The sequence below is a fragment of the Aspergillus brunneoviolaceus genome, assembly GCF_003184695.1.
Source record: "Aspergillus brunneoviolaceus CBS 621.78 unplaced genomic scaffold BO95scaffold_64, whole genome shotgun sequence".
NCBI lineage: Eukaryota > Fungi > Ascomycota > Eurotiomycetes > Eurotiales > Aspergillaceae > Aspergillus > Aspergillus brunneoviolaceus.
The window spans coordinates 75,950-92,979 of record NW_020290794.1 but is presented as its reverse complement, the minus strand read 5'-3'; the positions used below and the strand labels follow the sequence as shown (position 1 = coordinate 92,979).

Sequence of the window (17,030 nt, the reverse complement as noted above, 5' to 3'; positions counted from 1 at the left end):
GGGGGGGTGATTTTGAAGCTGGAAGGGGTTCTTCGAGGTTAGGAGGTTTCAGGCCTAGTTTGGAGAGCGGAAGCGGGGTCTCTTGATTGTTTAGGTTGCTCTTGTTTGAATGGGTTTTATACGGACGATCGTAGCTCTATCAGGTTGGAGAAACGAGAGATCTAGCAGGGAAGCTGAAGAATCTGAAGGAGCATACGGTGCGTGAGTAGCAGCTACTATTGACAGAAACCCAAGACCTACTTCATCCAGCATATTAACTCAGAGTTAAAGTAAGGGTCAAGTCTCAAACCGTAGCTGGATTACAAACGAGCACATCTATATACAAACGCACCTCTACCCAAGACATTCTCCCTACCATGCAACCCACTCCCCTAACAATCCAGTGTATAATGTATAAACCACTTAATCCCGCCGATACCTCCCACCCCGCCAATGCACCCAAACCGTAGGCAGAACACTGACCCCGACAATCAACGCCACCACCACCCCGGAACTCTCCGCGATGCCGACACTCTCAAACAAATCCGTAAACCAAAACGGCCCGATAAACCCCCACGTCGACCTTACGAAATTAATGAAAACGCCCACGCTCCCCGCATCAGCCGGGTACGTATCCACGGCGTAGGTAATCATGACCGTGGTGACGACCTGATTCCCAAACGCGGCGATCGCCGTGCCCACCACCGGCACGACCGTCCATTTCCCCTGCTCCGCCTGCGCGGTACACACCAGGAACACCACCATCCCCGCCATCGTCACCAGGTACCCCACGTAACTCAGCCAGAGCCGGTACTCCGGCGCCGGCGGGTGGCCGCCCGTGCGTTTGGCGCGCAGGTTCATCCAGGTGTCCGACAGCACGCCGCCCAGCTGCTCGCCCAGGAGGGAGCCAATGATCAACCCCAGAAACTGGAGGCCGAGCTGCTGCGCGTTCAGCCCGAATTTCACCTGCAGCAGTTGCGGGACCTCGACGGAGTTCATCACCGACCCGAACAGGAACACCATGGCGTAGGCGACGGCCGCGATCAGGACGCGGAGGTTGGTGAACAGGGTGAGCGGGTGGTAGAACTCGGCCGCCCGGAAGGGGGTCGGGTCGATGCGGTGGAAGAGGGTGAGGTACTCGCGTTTGAAAGTGGACGTGGTTGACGAGTGCAGGTCGGTGCCGACGTAGCGCGTCTCGGGGCCGAAGGGGAGGTAGAGGATGAATTCGACGGCGTTGGTCTGGAGGAACGGTCAGTGGGAGATAGGTTGGGGGGAGGCAAGGCTCGCTTACAATAGCCAAAATCCAGAAGATCCAGCGGTATCCCACGCGCTCCGTCACGAACCCGAAGATGAACGGCCCGATCGGCACCCCCAGCGTCACCATCACCGCCCAGATCCCCATGTAGCGCGCGCGCTGGTGGCGGAAGAACATCTCCGTCACGACCGCGCTGCCGATCGCCATGGCCGGCGAGATGAAGAAGGCGACCAGCGCGCGGCACGCCGCCATCGAGGCGTAGTCCGGGCTGCGGGCGCAGCCGATGTTGCACACGCAGCTCAACACCAGCGACAGCAGGAAGATCGGACGGCGGCCGTAGCGGTTCGACAGCGGCTTCCACAGCAACGGGGCGCCGCCCAGGATGGCGATTTGCAGCGAGGTCAGGTAGCTGGTGCGCTGGATGCTCACCCCCAGGTCCTCAGAGATCGATTCATAGGCAGGGATAATGGCCGCCGCGGTAAACGTGCCCATGCAGGCGTGGAAGGCGACGAGGACCAGGTTCAAGGTTTTCTGCTCATTGTTATTATCCCCAGCTTTCTCTACGAGACACGGCACCAGGTGAGATGTTCTACCTTGAATGCGGGCCAGTTGTACGGATCCGCGGGGTCCATACTCGGCACCGGATCGAGTTCCAGGGTGCCATGGCGTTCGATCAGGTAGGCCTTGTGGGCTTCGGACAGTGACTCGACGGCATCGGAGACGTAGGCGGTTTTCTCGGTCGTCTCGAAGTAGTCCGAGTGTGCTTTGCCGGATAGGTCTTCCGGCGAGGAGGTCGACATTTCGATAGATGGCATGATGGGAGGATGGGGTGACAGCTCTCAGCATCGTATGAGGCCCACGTCAACCTGGGGAAGGGGAGATAAAGAGAAATCCCCCTGCCCTCGACCCCGGACCCTCCCGTTTCCCCTCCCCTCGCCTCCCCACGGGGGCGAATCCACGCCTTTCGGACCCGCAGCGGGCCAAACCCGGGGAGCAAACCACAATTAGCCGAGATAAGGACCTCTAGAACGGGCTGGATTGCCCACACGGGGTGACGTGGATCCCCCGGTCAGTGCCGCCCATTGTGATTGCCCAGCAAGCGAGCACGCGGTGGATCGGCGGTAGATAGGAGGCCGCCAACATTGCCGGTCACGCCCGCCTGGGGCTGTCAGGGTCGTTATATAATACCGTTCGACGAGGCAGCCGAGGTGGTCAGCCGTCCAGCCGAGGATGAGGGAGTTTCAACTCCCGAGCCAAACTCCCGGATGGCTGTTTTGAGCCTTAGTCGAGCTGGTCCACGTGCCAACCCCGCACGCCGAGTTTGGGATCCAAGCTTCCTTCCCAGGGCCCTTCACATTGTGTTTCGCTGCCTCGAGTCTCTCGACAGTGGTAAGGTGCCAGGCTGCCAGCTAAGTTACGGATGGCACAGCTTAGGTAGCTTGATTCAAGACTTAAGGCTTGAGGCTTGACTGTGGCGGATATTTATCCGCCCTGATGACTCAACCCTTTTCCGATGGCTTGGATCGCCACACGCACAACATGCATCGCACTGTGCAAAACGCTGCTTTGCAGCGAAGAGAAAATCAGATGCGAGTATGGAGAATGCACTACCTCTGCATCGGAGATATAAGCACAGTATATAACGTCGTTTCTTGTGGCCCTGAGGATAATGTTTCACCCGCAATTGGACCCTGCTCAACCTCGGCAATTTAAAGGTTGAAACCCCAGACGGGGTAAATCAAGTGAGATTCCGAGTCTCGGGGTCGACCTGCCGTGTTCGCTCTCAGATCCGATCGTAAACAACTTCAAACGGCCGTGTGCGACAGTCACCTGACCACACCAGACCTAACGTATCGATCGCAACGAGGCTAAAACAGTTCTCTGCTGATGGACTCAACCATCCCTCAGTACTGAGTAGCAAACCATAGAATCAACAACCTCGTATTCGACCACCACCGTGACGCCGGGTCGCGCTTGGAATGCGCCGCCCGATCGACGCAAGGGATGTGACCAAACCACAACAAAGGGCCTGTCCTGCCGCGCCCTCGACAGCTTAAATACTACGTGTCAGATAGTGAGCGCCCGCGACAGTCCACCACCGTCCTCGTTGTTCCCCAAAGAATCAGACCCTGGTGATCTCTCCAACAGCCACCGCCACCATGCTTGCCATCAAATCGTTGTCGTTGTCCCTGGGCGCGCTGCTCCTCGCAGCGGTGAGCAGCGCAATGGAATGGACCACCGTGAGTCGCGCAGACAGCCAACCCTCAACCGCACACTGACCAGACGACAGGTCGGATACGAGACCACGGAGGGGAGTCGGTCCATGCAGGTGCCTTTGAACGACTGCTGGAAGTTCTCGGAAGAGTAAGTGCGATCGATCGTCGATATCCCGAGCAGAAATTGACAGGTTACAGGGAGGTCAACACCGTGTTCTTGTCGCGGCCGTGTCGACTATTCACGTAAGCTTCACCCCGGACCAGAGAATTGAGGGAAGGTGACTGACAGCGACCAGTGCGATCGGCTGCACTGGCCGGAGTACCATGCTCAACCCAGGCCTACACACCTCCTCCGACCCGATTCCCTTCATCGACAGTATCGAGTGTTACTAGCGGCGGGGAGGATCGATCTGATGTATCATATGCACTATACACCCGTCTAATGGAAATAATTGCCAATAGCCAGCTTTGCTTTTTCTGAACCGAAGCGGAATTGTCCCGAGACGCCGACATGTTGGCTTCTCTGGCATGGGTGGATAGCTCTGCTGCGAATGCCCGGGTCGTCCTTCATGCTGTGTACCCAGCATGCAGGGTCGAAAGTTGAGGTTGCCTGATCTCTGGACCCCGTGGGGTATATAAGGTGCAGTTCTTCGTAGTCGTCGCGCAAGTCTTTCGGCCTGAGGACAGGTGACTCGGCAGTTCGGTCAAAGATGCGCATCTTCAATTCTCTCCTGCTTGCCGCCACCGTTGTGCTGGCGGCACCCCAGTCGCGTTGTCATCCAGAGACCGCACAACTTCGTCGGGAATGGTACTCCGCTCCGTGCCCAGATAGAATTTTAGGATTCTCTGACCCTTGCCAGGCAGGAATTGAAACCCCAAGAGCGGACGGACTACATCGACGCCCTGTGGTGTATGCGCAGTCGGCCTTCGCGCCTCCCTCGCGATCGATTCCCAGGGGCGCGAGATCGCATCGATGATTTTGTGATGTGAGCCGCCCACCTCCGACTCAAACTCCCAGACCAGCAAAGCACTAACACGCCGACAGCACGCACATCAACAACACCCTCGTCATCCACAACAACGGGCTCCTCCTCCCCTGGCACCGCCACTTCACCTGGCTGTGGGAGCAAGCCATCCGCGAAGAATGCGGATACACTGGCGCACAACCGTATGCCCATCCTCCCCACTGCACCACCAACCCCCCAAGCTAATCAATGCTGCAGATACTGGGACTGGCCGCTCTACACCCACAACAACCTCCTATCGAGCCCCCTCTTCGACAACTCCCCGACCTCCCTCGGCGGCAACGGCATCTACAACGCCTCGACCATCGAACACCCCGCTCTCTGCCCCGCCAACCTCGGCGGGTGTCTGCCCCCCGGCGCCGGCGGCGGATGCGTGACCGCCGGGCCCTTCGCAAACTGGACCCTGCACCTCGGCCCCTTCAGTCGCGACTTCGTGAAATCCTATGGGCCCCTCCCGCCCAATCCATGGCGCTACAACCCCAGATGTCTGAACCGGAACTTCCGACCCGAGTCGCTGCAGATCCTCAACACCCAGCAGCGCGTGGACATGTTGCTCGGAGCGCCGGACATGGACGCCTTCATGGCCGTGATGGACCCGAGTAACGCGACGTTGATCGGGTCGCATGGCGGCGGGCATGCGACGGTCGGCGGGGCGATGCTGGATGTCTTCGCCAGCCCGCACGATCCCGCCTTCTTCCTGCACCATGGCATGGTGGATCGCATGTGGACGCTGTGGCAGGAGCGGGATTTCGCGGCGCGGTGGGACGCGCTGAATGGGACGGCGGTGATCTATAACCCTCCTGACGCGCCGTTGGTGACGCTGGAGACGGTGATGGACTTTGGGGTCTTGGATCGCCAGAGGCGGATCGGAGAGGTGGTGGATTCGCGGTCGGGGAAGTATTGTTACGCTTATACTTAGCTTGTCTCGGTGACGTCCCGAATAGATAGGGCGAATTTGCTTGTTCACAGACTTGAGAGCCATGATGCCAGAGCCAGAGAGCCCTTGTATCGTCCCTGGAGTCGCGAGGGTTGATTCCATTGTTATTCAGCCTAAACAGAAGTAAACACATCATGATCAGAGAAATTGCGCGTTCCTGCTTCCCCAAGGTGATTTACACGATTTCAGCATATTCCGAACGTCAAGGCAACGGAACGATTATGCTTCCTGCTGGGATAGCATGCCGGTTTCGGTAGAGACCTCTTCTTCTCCGGGTCTCGATGGGCATGTCTCGGTTTGCCATTCTACCAGTGCGTCCGACGCATCCCTGGTATCAGGATGATCAGGGCCTAAGTGGTATCTCATCAGGCACACGCAATCGGTCATTAACTTCAAGGCCTCGGAATGTTGATTCGTGTGTTTCAAACAAAATGCAAGGTTGCTCATGCTGGTCTATTAAAGGATGCTCGGGGCTCAGCAATTTCAACTGGCTGTACAATACTTGTGTGTGGAGCTCTTTGGCTTCTTCCCATTGACCCTGTTGCCCGCATGCGGTTGCGAGGTGTTGCATGCCCATCAATGTCTCAAAATCTTCAGCTCCTAGTTCTCTCTTGGAACTCTCCACAATATGTCTACCCAGCTGTGCGGCCTCTTTCAAGCGGCCTTGTTGCTGGTAGATCGGAGAAAGTTGACCCATGCTCTGCAACGTTGCAGGATGCTCGGGGCCTGAAATTGCGATGTTCGCCTCCGTTATTTGTACTTGAATCTCTTCGGCTTCTCTCCATTGCTTTTTGTTTTGATATATGCGCGAGAGATAGTCCATGCTGGTTAACGTAATTCGATGTCTAGGGCCTAGTGCGGTCTTGCAGGTATTCAGCACCTGAAGTTGTAGTCTTTCAGCTTCCTCGCATCGATCCTGGCTCAGGTATATATTGGCGAGGTCGGCTGTGGTGCTCAGGGTCTCACGGTGTTCGCGGCCTAATTTTCTCTCCTGGATATCCTTTACTCTCGACATACAGAACTCAGCCTCTTCCCATTCCGCAGCCTGTGCGTGCACAACGCCTATTATCTTAGTGGCCTGAGACGTTATAAGATGATCTGGACCAAGTAGCTCCCTGCATGCTCTTTCAGTCTTCCTTGCTAAGTGTTTTGCTTCTGGTAGGTTCCATTTGTCACATGCATACCACGCTGCCCTATACATGAGTCCAGCCCACTTTTTTAAAGAGTCTTTTGTACCGGGTGGTTGAGTTGCGGCCATTCGTATATGCGGAAGAAATATCTGCAAAGTCCCCCAGTTCTCGTAATCACTTGTTGGTGAGGCATTGCTGAGAATATCGATGAAACGTTCCCTCCACTTCTGAAACTGTCCTTGGATTTCAAGCCACTTGAGTGTTGCAAGTTGTACCAGCCGATGCATCTCGAAAACATCTACTCCTGTTATGGAGATGAACGAATAGTCTCTCAATGTCAGGACATCGACGTCGAATTGGTCATCGTGACTGGATGTACTATCTTCATCACTCAGGTTTGCCAGGCCCTTCTCCCGTAGATCTAGCTTATGGTTGTCTTCGTCTTCTTGATGTCGGAGTAAGGCTTCAGGAATCCCCTGTCTGTCAAAAAAGCTCATCAGTGACAACAGGTCTGCTGCCGAAGGCCTGGCTCGCCGCAGGTGATCGAAGGTTATCTGCCATGTGATCATGATCGAGTTATGCGCTTCTTGGTCTCGACGAAGGTGGCCCCCTTCGTGATCCAAAAGACTCAATTTCTTGCGATCACTCTTCTGGAATAGTTGCAAATAATGTGACACTGAAAAGCGTGGCAAGCGGTATCTGATGTAGCTTGCGGCTTGCACGATCGCAAGCGGCATGTACTCCAGGGCGGCCATAAGCTCATCCACCTCATCACCAGTACAGTCCTCTCGAACATCAAGCTTCTTCTGAAAGAGCAGTCGCGCATCCGTCTTGTGCATCGGTGCAATCGTGATGATATCCCTTGGCTCAACAATCCGCGCCGCCACCGCTGCGCTGCGACTGGTGATGATGATGGAACCATGGGGGCTCTGAGGAATATACTCCAAAAGTACTTTTCCAGTTGTACTACCTGAGTCACTAGGAGCAGCCTTGTTCAGAAACTCATCGTCATCGACATTGTCTAGGACAAGAGTCCATTTGGCCCTCTTCTCATCGTTGAGCCAGCCCCCAACAAGCTGGAAGATATTGGCCTTGGGATCTTTGCGACCGGGGATTCTGACACGGTCGGCAATTTCCTGGAAGCCCTGCTCGAATCGAGCAGCATTACTCGTGTGTACCCAGAAGACCCACGTGCTCGGGAAATTCTCGCGGACTCGGTAACAGTATTCGATGGCAAGTTGCGATTTCCTCCGAGGAATCAGTAACGCTGTCAGTCTTCCATGGGTTATGAGGACCTACCCAACGCCACCGAGGCCGACAAGCGCGATTCGAGAAGCAGGAGCGGAGCACTTTTCACGGATCTGGTCGAGAAGTGTGCCGCGATCAACAAAGTCTGGATCGCGACGGAACGGAACGGTAGAGAGTGGATGGGGCGGTGTTTCGGGCCGTTCTGTGGAGAAATCTTGTCAGTGGATGCAATGGAACTAAAAGGACAACTAAAAAAACTTGGTTGAACTCAGCTAGCCACAGCTAGCTCGCGACTGTTGCGGCGATGGCCTTCCGATGATACTTTGGTGGTGAGACCAAGAGGAAAGCCAAGAAGGAGATGGGAGCTGAGAGGAAGCACTGGCTGCGGGCGCCTTCACATTAGGGGAGGTGCCACAGGCACCGTGGACCGTAGACCGTGGACCTGACTGCAGCGGGAGCAACTTACCCGGTGGAACATGAAGCTGAGCGGTGATCCCACCGTTGTTGTTCGCAACCTGGAGACCAAAGTTGGAACCATCAAACTTTACTGATGACATAGTTGGTTCCATCTCGACCACTAAACCAGATAATAACTGAGGTGGGAAGTAGTAGTTTGCTAGCCTCGGCTGGTGGCTGGACTAGACCATCAGGTGACTGGTGCCTTGGGCACAAGTCTCCGCGTCAGCAGAGCCATAGTGCCATAGTGTTTGTTTGCTATCAAGCGGTCGTCTCAGAGACCCTGGCTACCAAGAAATCAATTAATTCCAGGTTGCAGCAATCCATGCCTGTCAATTGCCTGGTTATGAAGATACTTGCAGAATGCATCAATCAATTAATCAACTATCACATCGCTGGTATCACGCGCATATAATCACAAAGCGCTCTAGAAGCTTTCGCAGTGCACTCCCGCTTACTCGTTCTCGTCGACCCCGATAACAGTCGTCTTGAACTTCCGAGCCGGAACCTTGCGGTTGAACAGGATATCGGTTTCACGGTACGTGCGGTGCTTCAACTCGGGCAAAAAGAAGTAGGCCACAATCCAGCACACGCAGGCAGTACCGCCCCAGACGTAACCGCACTTGCCCGCCAGGTTCCATCCGGTGGTGTTGAGCATCTTCGAGGCCAGGTAGATCATGGGGATTTCCACCACATAGTAGGCAGCACGACCGACAGCGGTGCTCAGCGCACGGAGGCGGATGGAGGAGGTCTCGGAAATGATGGTGTAGGAGATCGGTCCGAGAGTACCCGCGAAAATGAAGGAGATGAGAATTCCGAGAGAGGCCTGGGCGATGTTGGTGTGGTTGTTCTGTTCCACCGAGGCGACGATACCAAGAATAAAGAGCAAAGCGATGTTGGTTGCAGTGCCCCAGAGGTAGACCGTGCGGCGTCCGAACCAGGCGGTTACAACCCAGGAAAGGCCGTTGGCGACGAGTTGGAGGCACGAGTTGACCAGGTTAAGCTGGAAAGCACGCTCGGACGACATGCCAGCCTCTAAGCAGTTTATCAGCCGTGAAATTCTTCACATCCTTGGTTTCGGGAACTGTGAGATTACTCACGCTCGAAGAAAAAGGTTGCTTGGTTGGCAATCAAATTCCCAGCCAGGTTCTGCCCCCCATATACAAGGCACGTGATCACCGTTCTCCTTAGGTCAGTACCCTTGAAAAGGTCGAGAAGCGTCGGGTCCCCGCCTTGCTCCTTTTCAATCTTGACGGTACGCTCCATCATGGCCAAAGCCTGGTGGGCCTCCTCTTCCTTCTCCTTACCGAGGCGCTTGATGGAACGAAGAGCCTCCTCCCGACGCCCACGACGAATCAACCACCAAGGCGACTCGGGGGCAAGGAAAACCAGGATTAGGAGAGGTGTCTAAAAGGGTCAGCTTGAGTTGGTGGAACAAAAGCAAGGGTTGACTGACCGGGAACATCCACTGCAAGGCCAGGGGCGCTTTCCAGGCCCACTCATTCTCATACTTGTTGTAGCTGTAGGTAGCACCGGCGACAATGATCGAACCGATGGACCAAGACATCTGCAAAGTCGCGGTACATGCACCTCGCAGAGCGAGGGGCACAACTTCACTGGCATAGGCCGGGGAGTTGGCGATAAAGAAACCCCATGGGACACCTTCCAAAGCTTGACCCACGGTCAGAAGGGCGAGTGAGTTGGCCTAATTGAATTGCGTCAGACGGTAGCTCCGAGGGAGAATAGAGAACAACTCACAAAGAAGGAGACGAAGATAGTGGCGTTCATGAGAATCAGGCCAATGATGGTCGTCCATCTGTATCCTATCCGACTTGTTATAGGACCGGCTAAAAAGACGCCGACAAATGCGCCACATTGGCCAGCCTGGAACAGGGCACTCTGCCACCGAGTCGGGATGACCTTGTCACTCGATCCCGCCACGGAAACACCAAACTTTTGTTGGAATGCATCGAGGGCGACAAAGTTACCGTTCAGGAACATGTCGAATGATTCCATGACCTACTTGCATTAGCGGCGATCCGGCAATCATCGACCGAAGATCAGCTCACAATAGTGAAACACATGATGAAAGCCCACAAGCAAGCCCAGGGGTGCGTCTTGGCCGCCTCCCACACGCCCATTTCATGCTCGCGGTTTTCGGCATCGAATGCCTCTCTCATGAGCTCAGAGTTCTGCTTGAGCTCGACATGATCAACGTCGACGTGCTCCCCTTGGAGCTCCCCCTTGGATTTCTCATAGTCGGTCGACATACTGCAAGCGCGGATAATGCCAAAGTGCCACACGGAAGGAGAGAAAGCCAAGCCGGGAAAAAGGGTAAGTACCGGGTCTTATAGTTTCGGCGGCCTGCACGCCTCCCAGCCTGAGGTTGCATTCACAGCCAGGGGAGCTAGTCTGTGTTTGCCCGCCGGGGTTTTGCCAGTTTTCCCGACGCAGGAAGCGAGCATCTTCGGTGAGACGACAGGGGAGCGTTACCCGAAGCAGGCAGACGCCGAGACAACAGGGTTCGATTGGAAGGGGAGGTGGTTGTGGCGTGCGAAATCCGGAGCTAAAGGGTTGGTGGCGTTCTAGCGAACCAGTCGCAAGGGAGAGGGAAATCAACTGAAATTGGATGGACTGATGCGAGGGCCAGGCGTGAGACTGTGAGGATGGGTAACCCCGCGGGGGATTAGCCTTCTGTGGATAAATCTCAATCCGGGTATGCGGGGCCCCAGGGCCAAACTGGGATAAGCCTGGAACTGTGGGTGCTTGGGTGTCGGGTCATTCTTTGCGGGGATGGAAACTGTGTCCGAGACATTTCACATCGGTTGGTTCAAAATGTTCCACGCAACCTGGCTTGCGGAGAGCCAATGGACTGATAAGAACATGGTGATTGAGTGAGAATCGAGAAAGAAAGTGGGAATCGAGCCCACCCCCAGGAATCCCGCGTTTTCCCCCGCAGCCGCAGTCTGCACCCAGGTCAGGTGACCTCAGACGGCAGAATCCTTATCCAAGCATCGGGAAAGTTAGGCGGTGGACGCATGGCGAAGCTTGAGCGAAATTGCCTTCGTGCGTTGGCTGGTGGAAGATTGAGGCGACAGATTGTGGCTGTTCCTTAGCGGGATTTGGGAATTTTCGCACCTATCGAAGAGGACGATTTGGACAAGACGTTGCAGCCGAGAGAAGCTTGCTGCACATGGTCGCCGCATGCGGTCTCGACCTGATGCATCCGAGCCTGTCCGAGCCCGATCAGGATCTACCCATCTCGTGGCGGTCAGCTTTAATATCCAGAGAGAGATTCATTCGTGCTATACGCCAACAGGTGGGGTGACTCGCGTGTGTGTTGTTTCTGTTCTGATGACAGGTCCACGGTTTAATATGCATAGAGAACTGTAAGTGGTTGCTTGCCATGGTAGAGCTTCGGTTACAGAGCAAGCTTCCTCCGAGCAGGGAAGAAGTACCCGAAGGGAGGAAGGCGCGGGTCACTGTACAGCTCCTGTCCGGCTTTCAAGTGAGCTTCCTTGTTCGGTCCAAGGCTTAGCTATCCATGATGTGCTGGGCAGCCGAGCTGTTCCCAACCATGGCTCAGCCGACGGTGTCGGGAACCGTTACTCCAGATCACATGCTTCCTTTGGAGACAGATAGTTAGCCCGGATGATGACACCACCCCGGCCATATGACCCGGCCATTGCAGCCTGTTCACTCTCCATGCACGGTCTACTAGGATCATTACTCGCAACGCAACATACCTCCGACCAGATGGCCTGATCACTCAGAGGATGAATACATGCAGAACCCGATCCCTCTATGGGGGACTGCAACACAGAAGATGTTGACAGACAGAAACGCATGGATATTCGAGGTCTCAACCGCTAAAAATCCTGAAGACTTAGGCAAAAACGAGCTAAAGCAACACTCGCAACGCAAGCTGTAGTACAGACTACATCAAGTATCCAAGGCTACAACGAACCGATCCAGAACGCCACTCCGGTCCGTTATAGCAAGGATCTCATTATATCGAGATTGCCATCCACTCAGTACGTAATACCACCACATCCTGAGCGCCATCAACACACTAACACTAACTCCGAGCTTTTTTTTTTTTTTTTTTTTTTTTTTTTTTTTTTTTTTTTTTTTTTTTTTTTTTTTTTTTTTTTTTCCCCCCCCCTCCCCCCCCCCCCCCCCCCCCTTGCCCGCCTTCCTTCTTACCAACAACAACGGTACCACGACTCTCACCCCTTGCACCTTGCAGGGATTATGACAGCCACACTACACATCCAGATAAGCAAAGATCTGCGCTACAAGACAACGACTCGCTACCCCCGGCGCACCAGGCACATTCGGACAGCACGAAACACACGGCAGCCCTTCGTCGCTGAAGCCGCCGGATAAGGGAAGCAGATCTCGCCGGGGCCGCGCTGGGCTGTTGCTGTCGCTGCCAGCCAGACGCCGGGATAAAGGGACCGGGAGTGCATCGTCGATTGGTTTTATAACATGGATGTGTGGAAACGGGCCTTGACAGGTGATGTCCAGCAGGCGATGTGCAAGTCAAATGCGCTGGACGAGGTGGGATTTATGGAGTCCGTAGTGCCTTGGAAGACTTGATTGGGGATAGTCATCACCAACATCATTCTCGTTGGGGTATCAGTGGTTGGGACTGAGTCCCTATGCTTGGGATTTTTCTGGGTGTTGGTATGGCAAGGCACCACGGGGTTGAAACCTCGGTTGAAATTGGGGAGGCGCTCGAGGAGGCCGCGGTTTATGCTGACCAAAATCACAGGATACGGTGGGTGAGGTCTGGAGCTGGCATTTGGCAGCGATTGCAGCGATTGCAGCGATTGCAGCAGAGTTCAATGCCGACTCGTATATAAAACGATCGTAGATAAAAGCCCTACGGAGTCCTAAAGAATAGAGAAACAGTCAAGATACGAATAGAAGACGCAGTAAGAGTCATTGGAGGGGGGCATCACGGCCCTCTGTCTAAGCAGTATCTTGTCATTGACCCAGCGAACGCAATTTTTTTTTAATTGCGTACAATCCCTGTCAAGCTCAATTACAGCTTGCTAAGACTTTTATTGGCATTTGCGGTTCAGCTAGTCAGCAGAGGTACACAATAGCACCGTTCTATTGGTAGGCTCTTGGTTAAATTGATATTATATGCATTATAGCATCCTAGAGATATATATTTCTCCAAAAAGTAAGCTACAACCTATACCACACCCGCCTCATACTTCCGACTGCTCCCAAGAGACCAGATGTGACTCGCCCAACACACCCTTAATCACCAGCACCAGCTCGTCCACTGTACTCAGGAACTTAACGTAGGCACTCACCCCCACGCAGTACCGACGATAATCCTCCTCCCGCAGCATCTCCGGCGACAGCAGAGTATCCATCGCGTGCGCGTGCCAGTACTCCATGGACCGCTGCATCAGCGGGGTGGGCAAGAGCTCCGGTGGAGCATCACCTGTTTTCAGCGCTTGCTCGCAGACGCTCAGCACGGCCATGATCTCGCCGATACAGCGATGGTCCAGCAGCCCTGTCATCCGCGCGAGGCGGTCTTGGTATTCCTGCGGCAAGGACGCGGAGAGGGAGAGCAGCCGCCCGAGGTTCCGGTTCAACCCGTGACAGAGGAGCTTGACTTGGTCCATGCTCGAGCTGTCGAACCGCGAGCTGGAAAATTCGTACCGCAGAAGCTGGATGGGCCCGTTGAGCAGCACGAGGGACTCGGCCATCTGGAGGGAGATTGGCTCGGCGAGGATGCGACCGTCTTCTTGGCCTCGGCCCCAGCAGGACAGGAGGAGTGCGTAATGATCTGAGATGGCGCGGATAGACGTGGACAGGGTCTTGCTGATATGCTTCGCAGCGGAGGGAGGATGCGGGAACAGCTGAGCTACCGTTCCCACGCCGACGCCGATCAGGACTAGAAGCAGTCGGCGCCAGAAGACGGTATATCCGACGCCTGGATTGCCATAGGTTGGGATATGGCTGCATGAATAGTCAGAGTCAATCACGGCAGGACAAGGGCTTTGCGACTTGGAGGGTACTTACGTATCGTCGTAGCTGTACGCAACAACAAGCAAAAACGTAGCACCTCCCATGATGCTCCCCTGTAGGAGGCTGGGAGGCAGAAAAAGACGCGACCAAAGGAAAATTACAAGCATCACAGCCATGATAGCCGCTAGTCCATAGGGACTGCCCGGTCCATTGCCTGAACCGATATACCATGCTAGCAAGCCCAAGAGGCCGCCAACAACGGTTCCTATAACGCGCGCAATGACAGAAAATAAGTAATCAGCCATGTACGGCAAGAGACCTGTCTGCGCCATGATCAAAGCCCAAAGACCTTTCTCGCGATAGAAGAAGCCCGCCGTACTGGGTAGAGCAGAAATAATCCCAATGGCAATAGTGACCACGACCATACGTAAAGCGTAGAGTCCTTCTGCTGATGTGAACCAGTGGTACGTGCCCAGAATAATGCGACTAGGAAGACCGCGGCGCTTGACGCGGTATCCACGACTCAGCCGCAATCTTTCTTGCACTGATTTGGTTGCGTCGGCCTGTTCTTCTGGATCGTCGTCTGCGACTTGAGCCATGGCAGGGGCTTTGTTGCCCTTGCCTGACACCCAGGATACAAACGCTTTGAGGCTCAATGGCCACCACACTCGTGTTCGCTGGGAGCTCTGGAAGATGTTCAGCACTTGATTCAGTAAGGACTCGGTTTTATCCATTGCGTTGGCTATGAGTTCCTCGAACACCATCCCAACTACAATGCCTCCAAAGTTCTTGGCGTGACGGTCAGCGTCCTCACCCGGTCTCCCGTCCATTAGCGGCCCGTAGCAGCTAACCAGCGACTCTGTTGTGTTACGAATAAAGGTTTGGCGCACTGCGCGAAGATCTTCGAGAGCCTGGCGGCTCCGCTGGCACAATTCCTCCCGCGCCGAGGGCGAAGAGCGCCGAAACCACGGTCGGCCTTTTGCCATGTGAATGCAATCCTTCGCAGCCCCCAGCGCAGCCACACATGCTTCAATAGCCTTTGAAGCAGCGCTCACGAATGCCTGAAGGGTTTCCTCCGGGATAGGTCCGCTGTCGGAATTGCGCAGGCCATCTAGCAAACGCGCCATTTGCTGCAGCTGGTGGCGTCCCACCTCGCGCGAAGGCTTGGCCTTTTCATCTTGCGACACAATTTGGTCTGCATACTTTTGTAGGACTTCTCGTGCGCGAGCCTTGCCGGAGACGCGGTTCATGTGAAACTCGAGCAAGGAGAGAATGGCTCCGATAGCCTGTCGTACAGGTTCCTTAAGAGTTCCCACATGCTGCGCGCCCCAACACCCGATCGAGAAATCCAACGGCAAGAAAGCTAGGGCGGGCTCGACCTTCCGGTACTCGCCGATGATTCCGACTTGTGTCTTGCGCAACTGCGCCATATTCAGGTCTGGATCACGTTTTCCCAGGGTCGCCAAGGTGAACGCTAGCGGGTGAGTGAGCAGCTCAATGATATCCTCCATGCTGTTGAGAACGACTCGAGATGTGGATTGCGGAAAGATCAGCACCGAACAGGCAAACCCCAGGCCGATGCCCACGCCAGCCGGCTTAGCAAGTGCAAGGGGTAGTGTGCCGTTGAAGGAGGGAAGCAGGGGCAGATACGTGAGAAACAGGTCCGATATGATGATGGCGAAAATCGCCGTAAAGGTTGCTTTCGGATTGCTGGCTCGGAGGCGTGCCTGTCTGCACGATTATTACTGACCGGGTAAACGAGCGTGGGTCAGAGTCATACCATGAGATATATGAAAGTACAAATGAGACAGTAAGTGACCGCCGTCACTCGCGCATCCAGCATGTGGCCATTGTAAACCAACACCTGGGCCACACTGGCGACTGGTTGCCCGGTTGCGTTAGCCTGTTGCGCGGCGAGTTGCTCCAGGGCCAGCAATTGCGCTTGCGTGTCTGCAGATGATCTGGCCGCGTAGGCAGCCTTCATCGTAATGACGCCCCATACCCAGGCCAAGCAGACACCCAGGTATAGGGAGAGCGCTCCAAGGAGGTAGATAAATACCACACTCGAGGGCGGGAGCATAAGCAATACAAGACTGGTGCAAGCAGTTAGCGCGCATTGCAGAAGAACAGTCAAGTCGACCTACCATGCGAAGAAAGTAGCCTGTCCCAAACTCGACAGGGATGGACTGATCAGGAACAACAAACAAGCCACCCAGGCTGCGACCCAACAGCGGAAAAGGATTTTTAGATCGCGCGCGTTGAAATGGTCAAGGAATGGCGGCAGGCGCCTTTTCCCTCCCTTCAGAACAGTTTCTTGAAGTTTTTCTAAAGATCTCCCATCGTTCCTTGGCGGGTGTTCGTTTGTGTCGGCCATGGTGTCACCGTTGGTTGCTTTTTACCCAGGGACAAAGTGATTGCCGACAGACCTCTCTCTGCGCTGCATGGATGAATTCCCTTCTGTAATGGTGATTCAAGGAGATGTGAGACTGATGATGAGCGACCGTAATATTTACCCAACGAGATGAGTAGAAAGGAGTGCCTAGTGTTGGACAGGCGTGATGATATCGAACCGAGGATGGAAGGCAAGAAAGGGATGATGAATAGACTTCAGGGGAGGGAAATGTCAGACGGTTGAGCACACGTGGGGGCGAGGCGAGTTTATTTCACCTGCCTCGAGTTTGTGTTCGGAAATCCAAGTCGATCTGCAGCCCATAAAGTTTATGATTAGTGAAATAGTCGGGCTGATCTTTGCTGTTCGCATGCAGCTTATGCTCTTAACCCCCCCGTTAT

General features: G+C 54.8%; 6 protein-coding genes across 6 annotated transcripts; 2 read left to right on the top strand and 4 right to left on the bottom strand.

Annotated features, from left to right (window-relative positions):
• Positions 1-90: 90 nt before the first annotated feature.
• On the bottom strand, positions 91-2,122 carry BO95DRAFT_484669 (putative MFS multidrug transporter; the record flags this gene model as incomplete). The annotated part of the gene is made up of 5 exons (XM_025590363.1): positions 1,828-2,122; positions 1,271-1,765; positions 463-1,218; positions 332-371; positions 91-236 (listed from the first exon to the last, which is right to left on the bottom strand). The coding sequence occupies exons 1-5, from the start codon at positions 2,047-2,049 to the stop codon at positions 91-93; spliced, it is 1,659 nt and encodes a 552-aa protein (XP_025439031.1). The 5' UTR covers positions 2,050-2,122.
• Positions 2,123-3,144: 1,022 nt separating this feature from the next.
• BO95DRAFT_517071 (uncharacterized protein) lies at positions 3,145-3,843 on the top strand (the record flags this gene model as incomplete). The annotated part of the gene is made up of 4 exons (XM_025591871.1): positions 3,145-3,474; positions 3,525-3,598; positions 3,649-3,693; positions 3,747-3,843. The coding sequence occupies exons 1-4, from the start codon at positions 3,394-3,396 to the stop codon at positions 3,841-3,843; spliced, it is 297 nt and encodes a 98-aa protein (XP_025439030.1). The 5' UTR covers positions 3,145-3,393.
• A 317-nt stretch (positions 3,844-4,160) lies between these two features.
• On the top strand, positions 4,161-5,394 carry BO95DRAFT_420490 (tyrosinase family protein; the record flags this gene model as incomplete). The annotated part of the gene is made up of 4 exons (XM_025584531.1): positions 4,161-4,258; positions 4,311-4,436; positions 4,496-4,618; positions 4,674-5,394. 4 exons carry the CDS (start codon positions 4,161-4,163, stop codon positions 5,392-5,394), a joined length of 1,068 nt encoding a protein of 355 aa, XP_025439029.1.
• Positions 5,395-5,631: 237 nt separating this feature from the next.
• On the bottom strand, positions 5,632-8,347 carry BO95DRAFT_517069 (uncharacterized protein; the record flags this gene model as incomplete). The annotated part of the gene is made up of 5 exons (XM_025591870.1): positions 5,632-5,740; positions 5,841-6,474; positions 6,649-7,790; positions 7,842-7,992; positions 8,257-8,347. 5 exons carry the CDS (start codon positions 8,345-8,347, stop codon positions 5,632-5,634), a joined length of 2,127 nt encoding a protein of 708 aa, XP_025439028.1.
• A 353-nt stretch (positions 8,348-8,700) lies between these two features.
• Positions 8,701-10,516, bottom strand: BO95DRAFT_370636 (maltose permease; the record flags this gene model as incomplete). Its single annotated transcript, XM_025582923.1, has 5 exons — positions 8,701-9,281; positions 9,347-9,653; positions 9,703-9,951; positions 10,005-10,265; positions 10,316-10,516. 5 exons carry the CDS (start codon positions 10,514-10,516, stop codon positions 8,701-8,703), a joined length of 1,599 nt encoding a protein of 532 aa, XP_025439027.1.
• A 2,942-nt stretch (positions 10,517-13,458) lies between these two features.
• BO95DRAFT_420483 (uncharacterized protein) lies at positions 13,459-16,853 on the bottom strand. Its single transcript, XM_025584530.1, has 4 exons — positions 16,385-16,853; positions 16,021-16,333; positions 14,295-15,967; positions 13,459-14,231 (listed from the first exon to the last, which is right to left on the bottom strand). Exons 1-4 carry the CDS (start codon positions 16,612-16,614, stop codon positions 13,469-13,471), a joined length of 2,979 nt encoding a protein of 992 aa, XP_025439026.1. The 5' UTR covers positions 16,615-16,853; the 3' UTR covers positions 13,459-13,468.
• Positions 16,854-17,030: the final 177 nt, after the last annotated feature.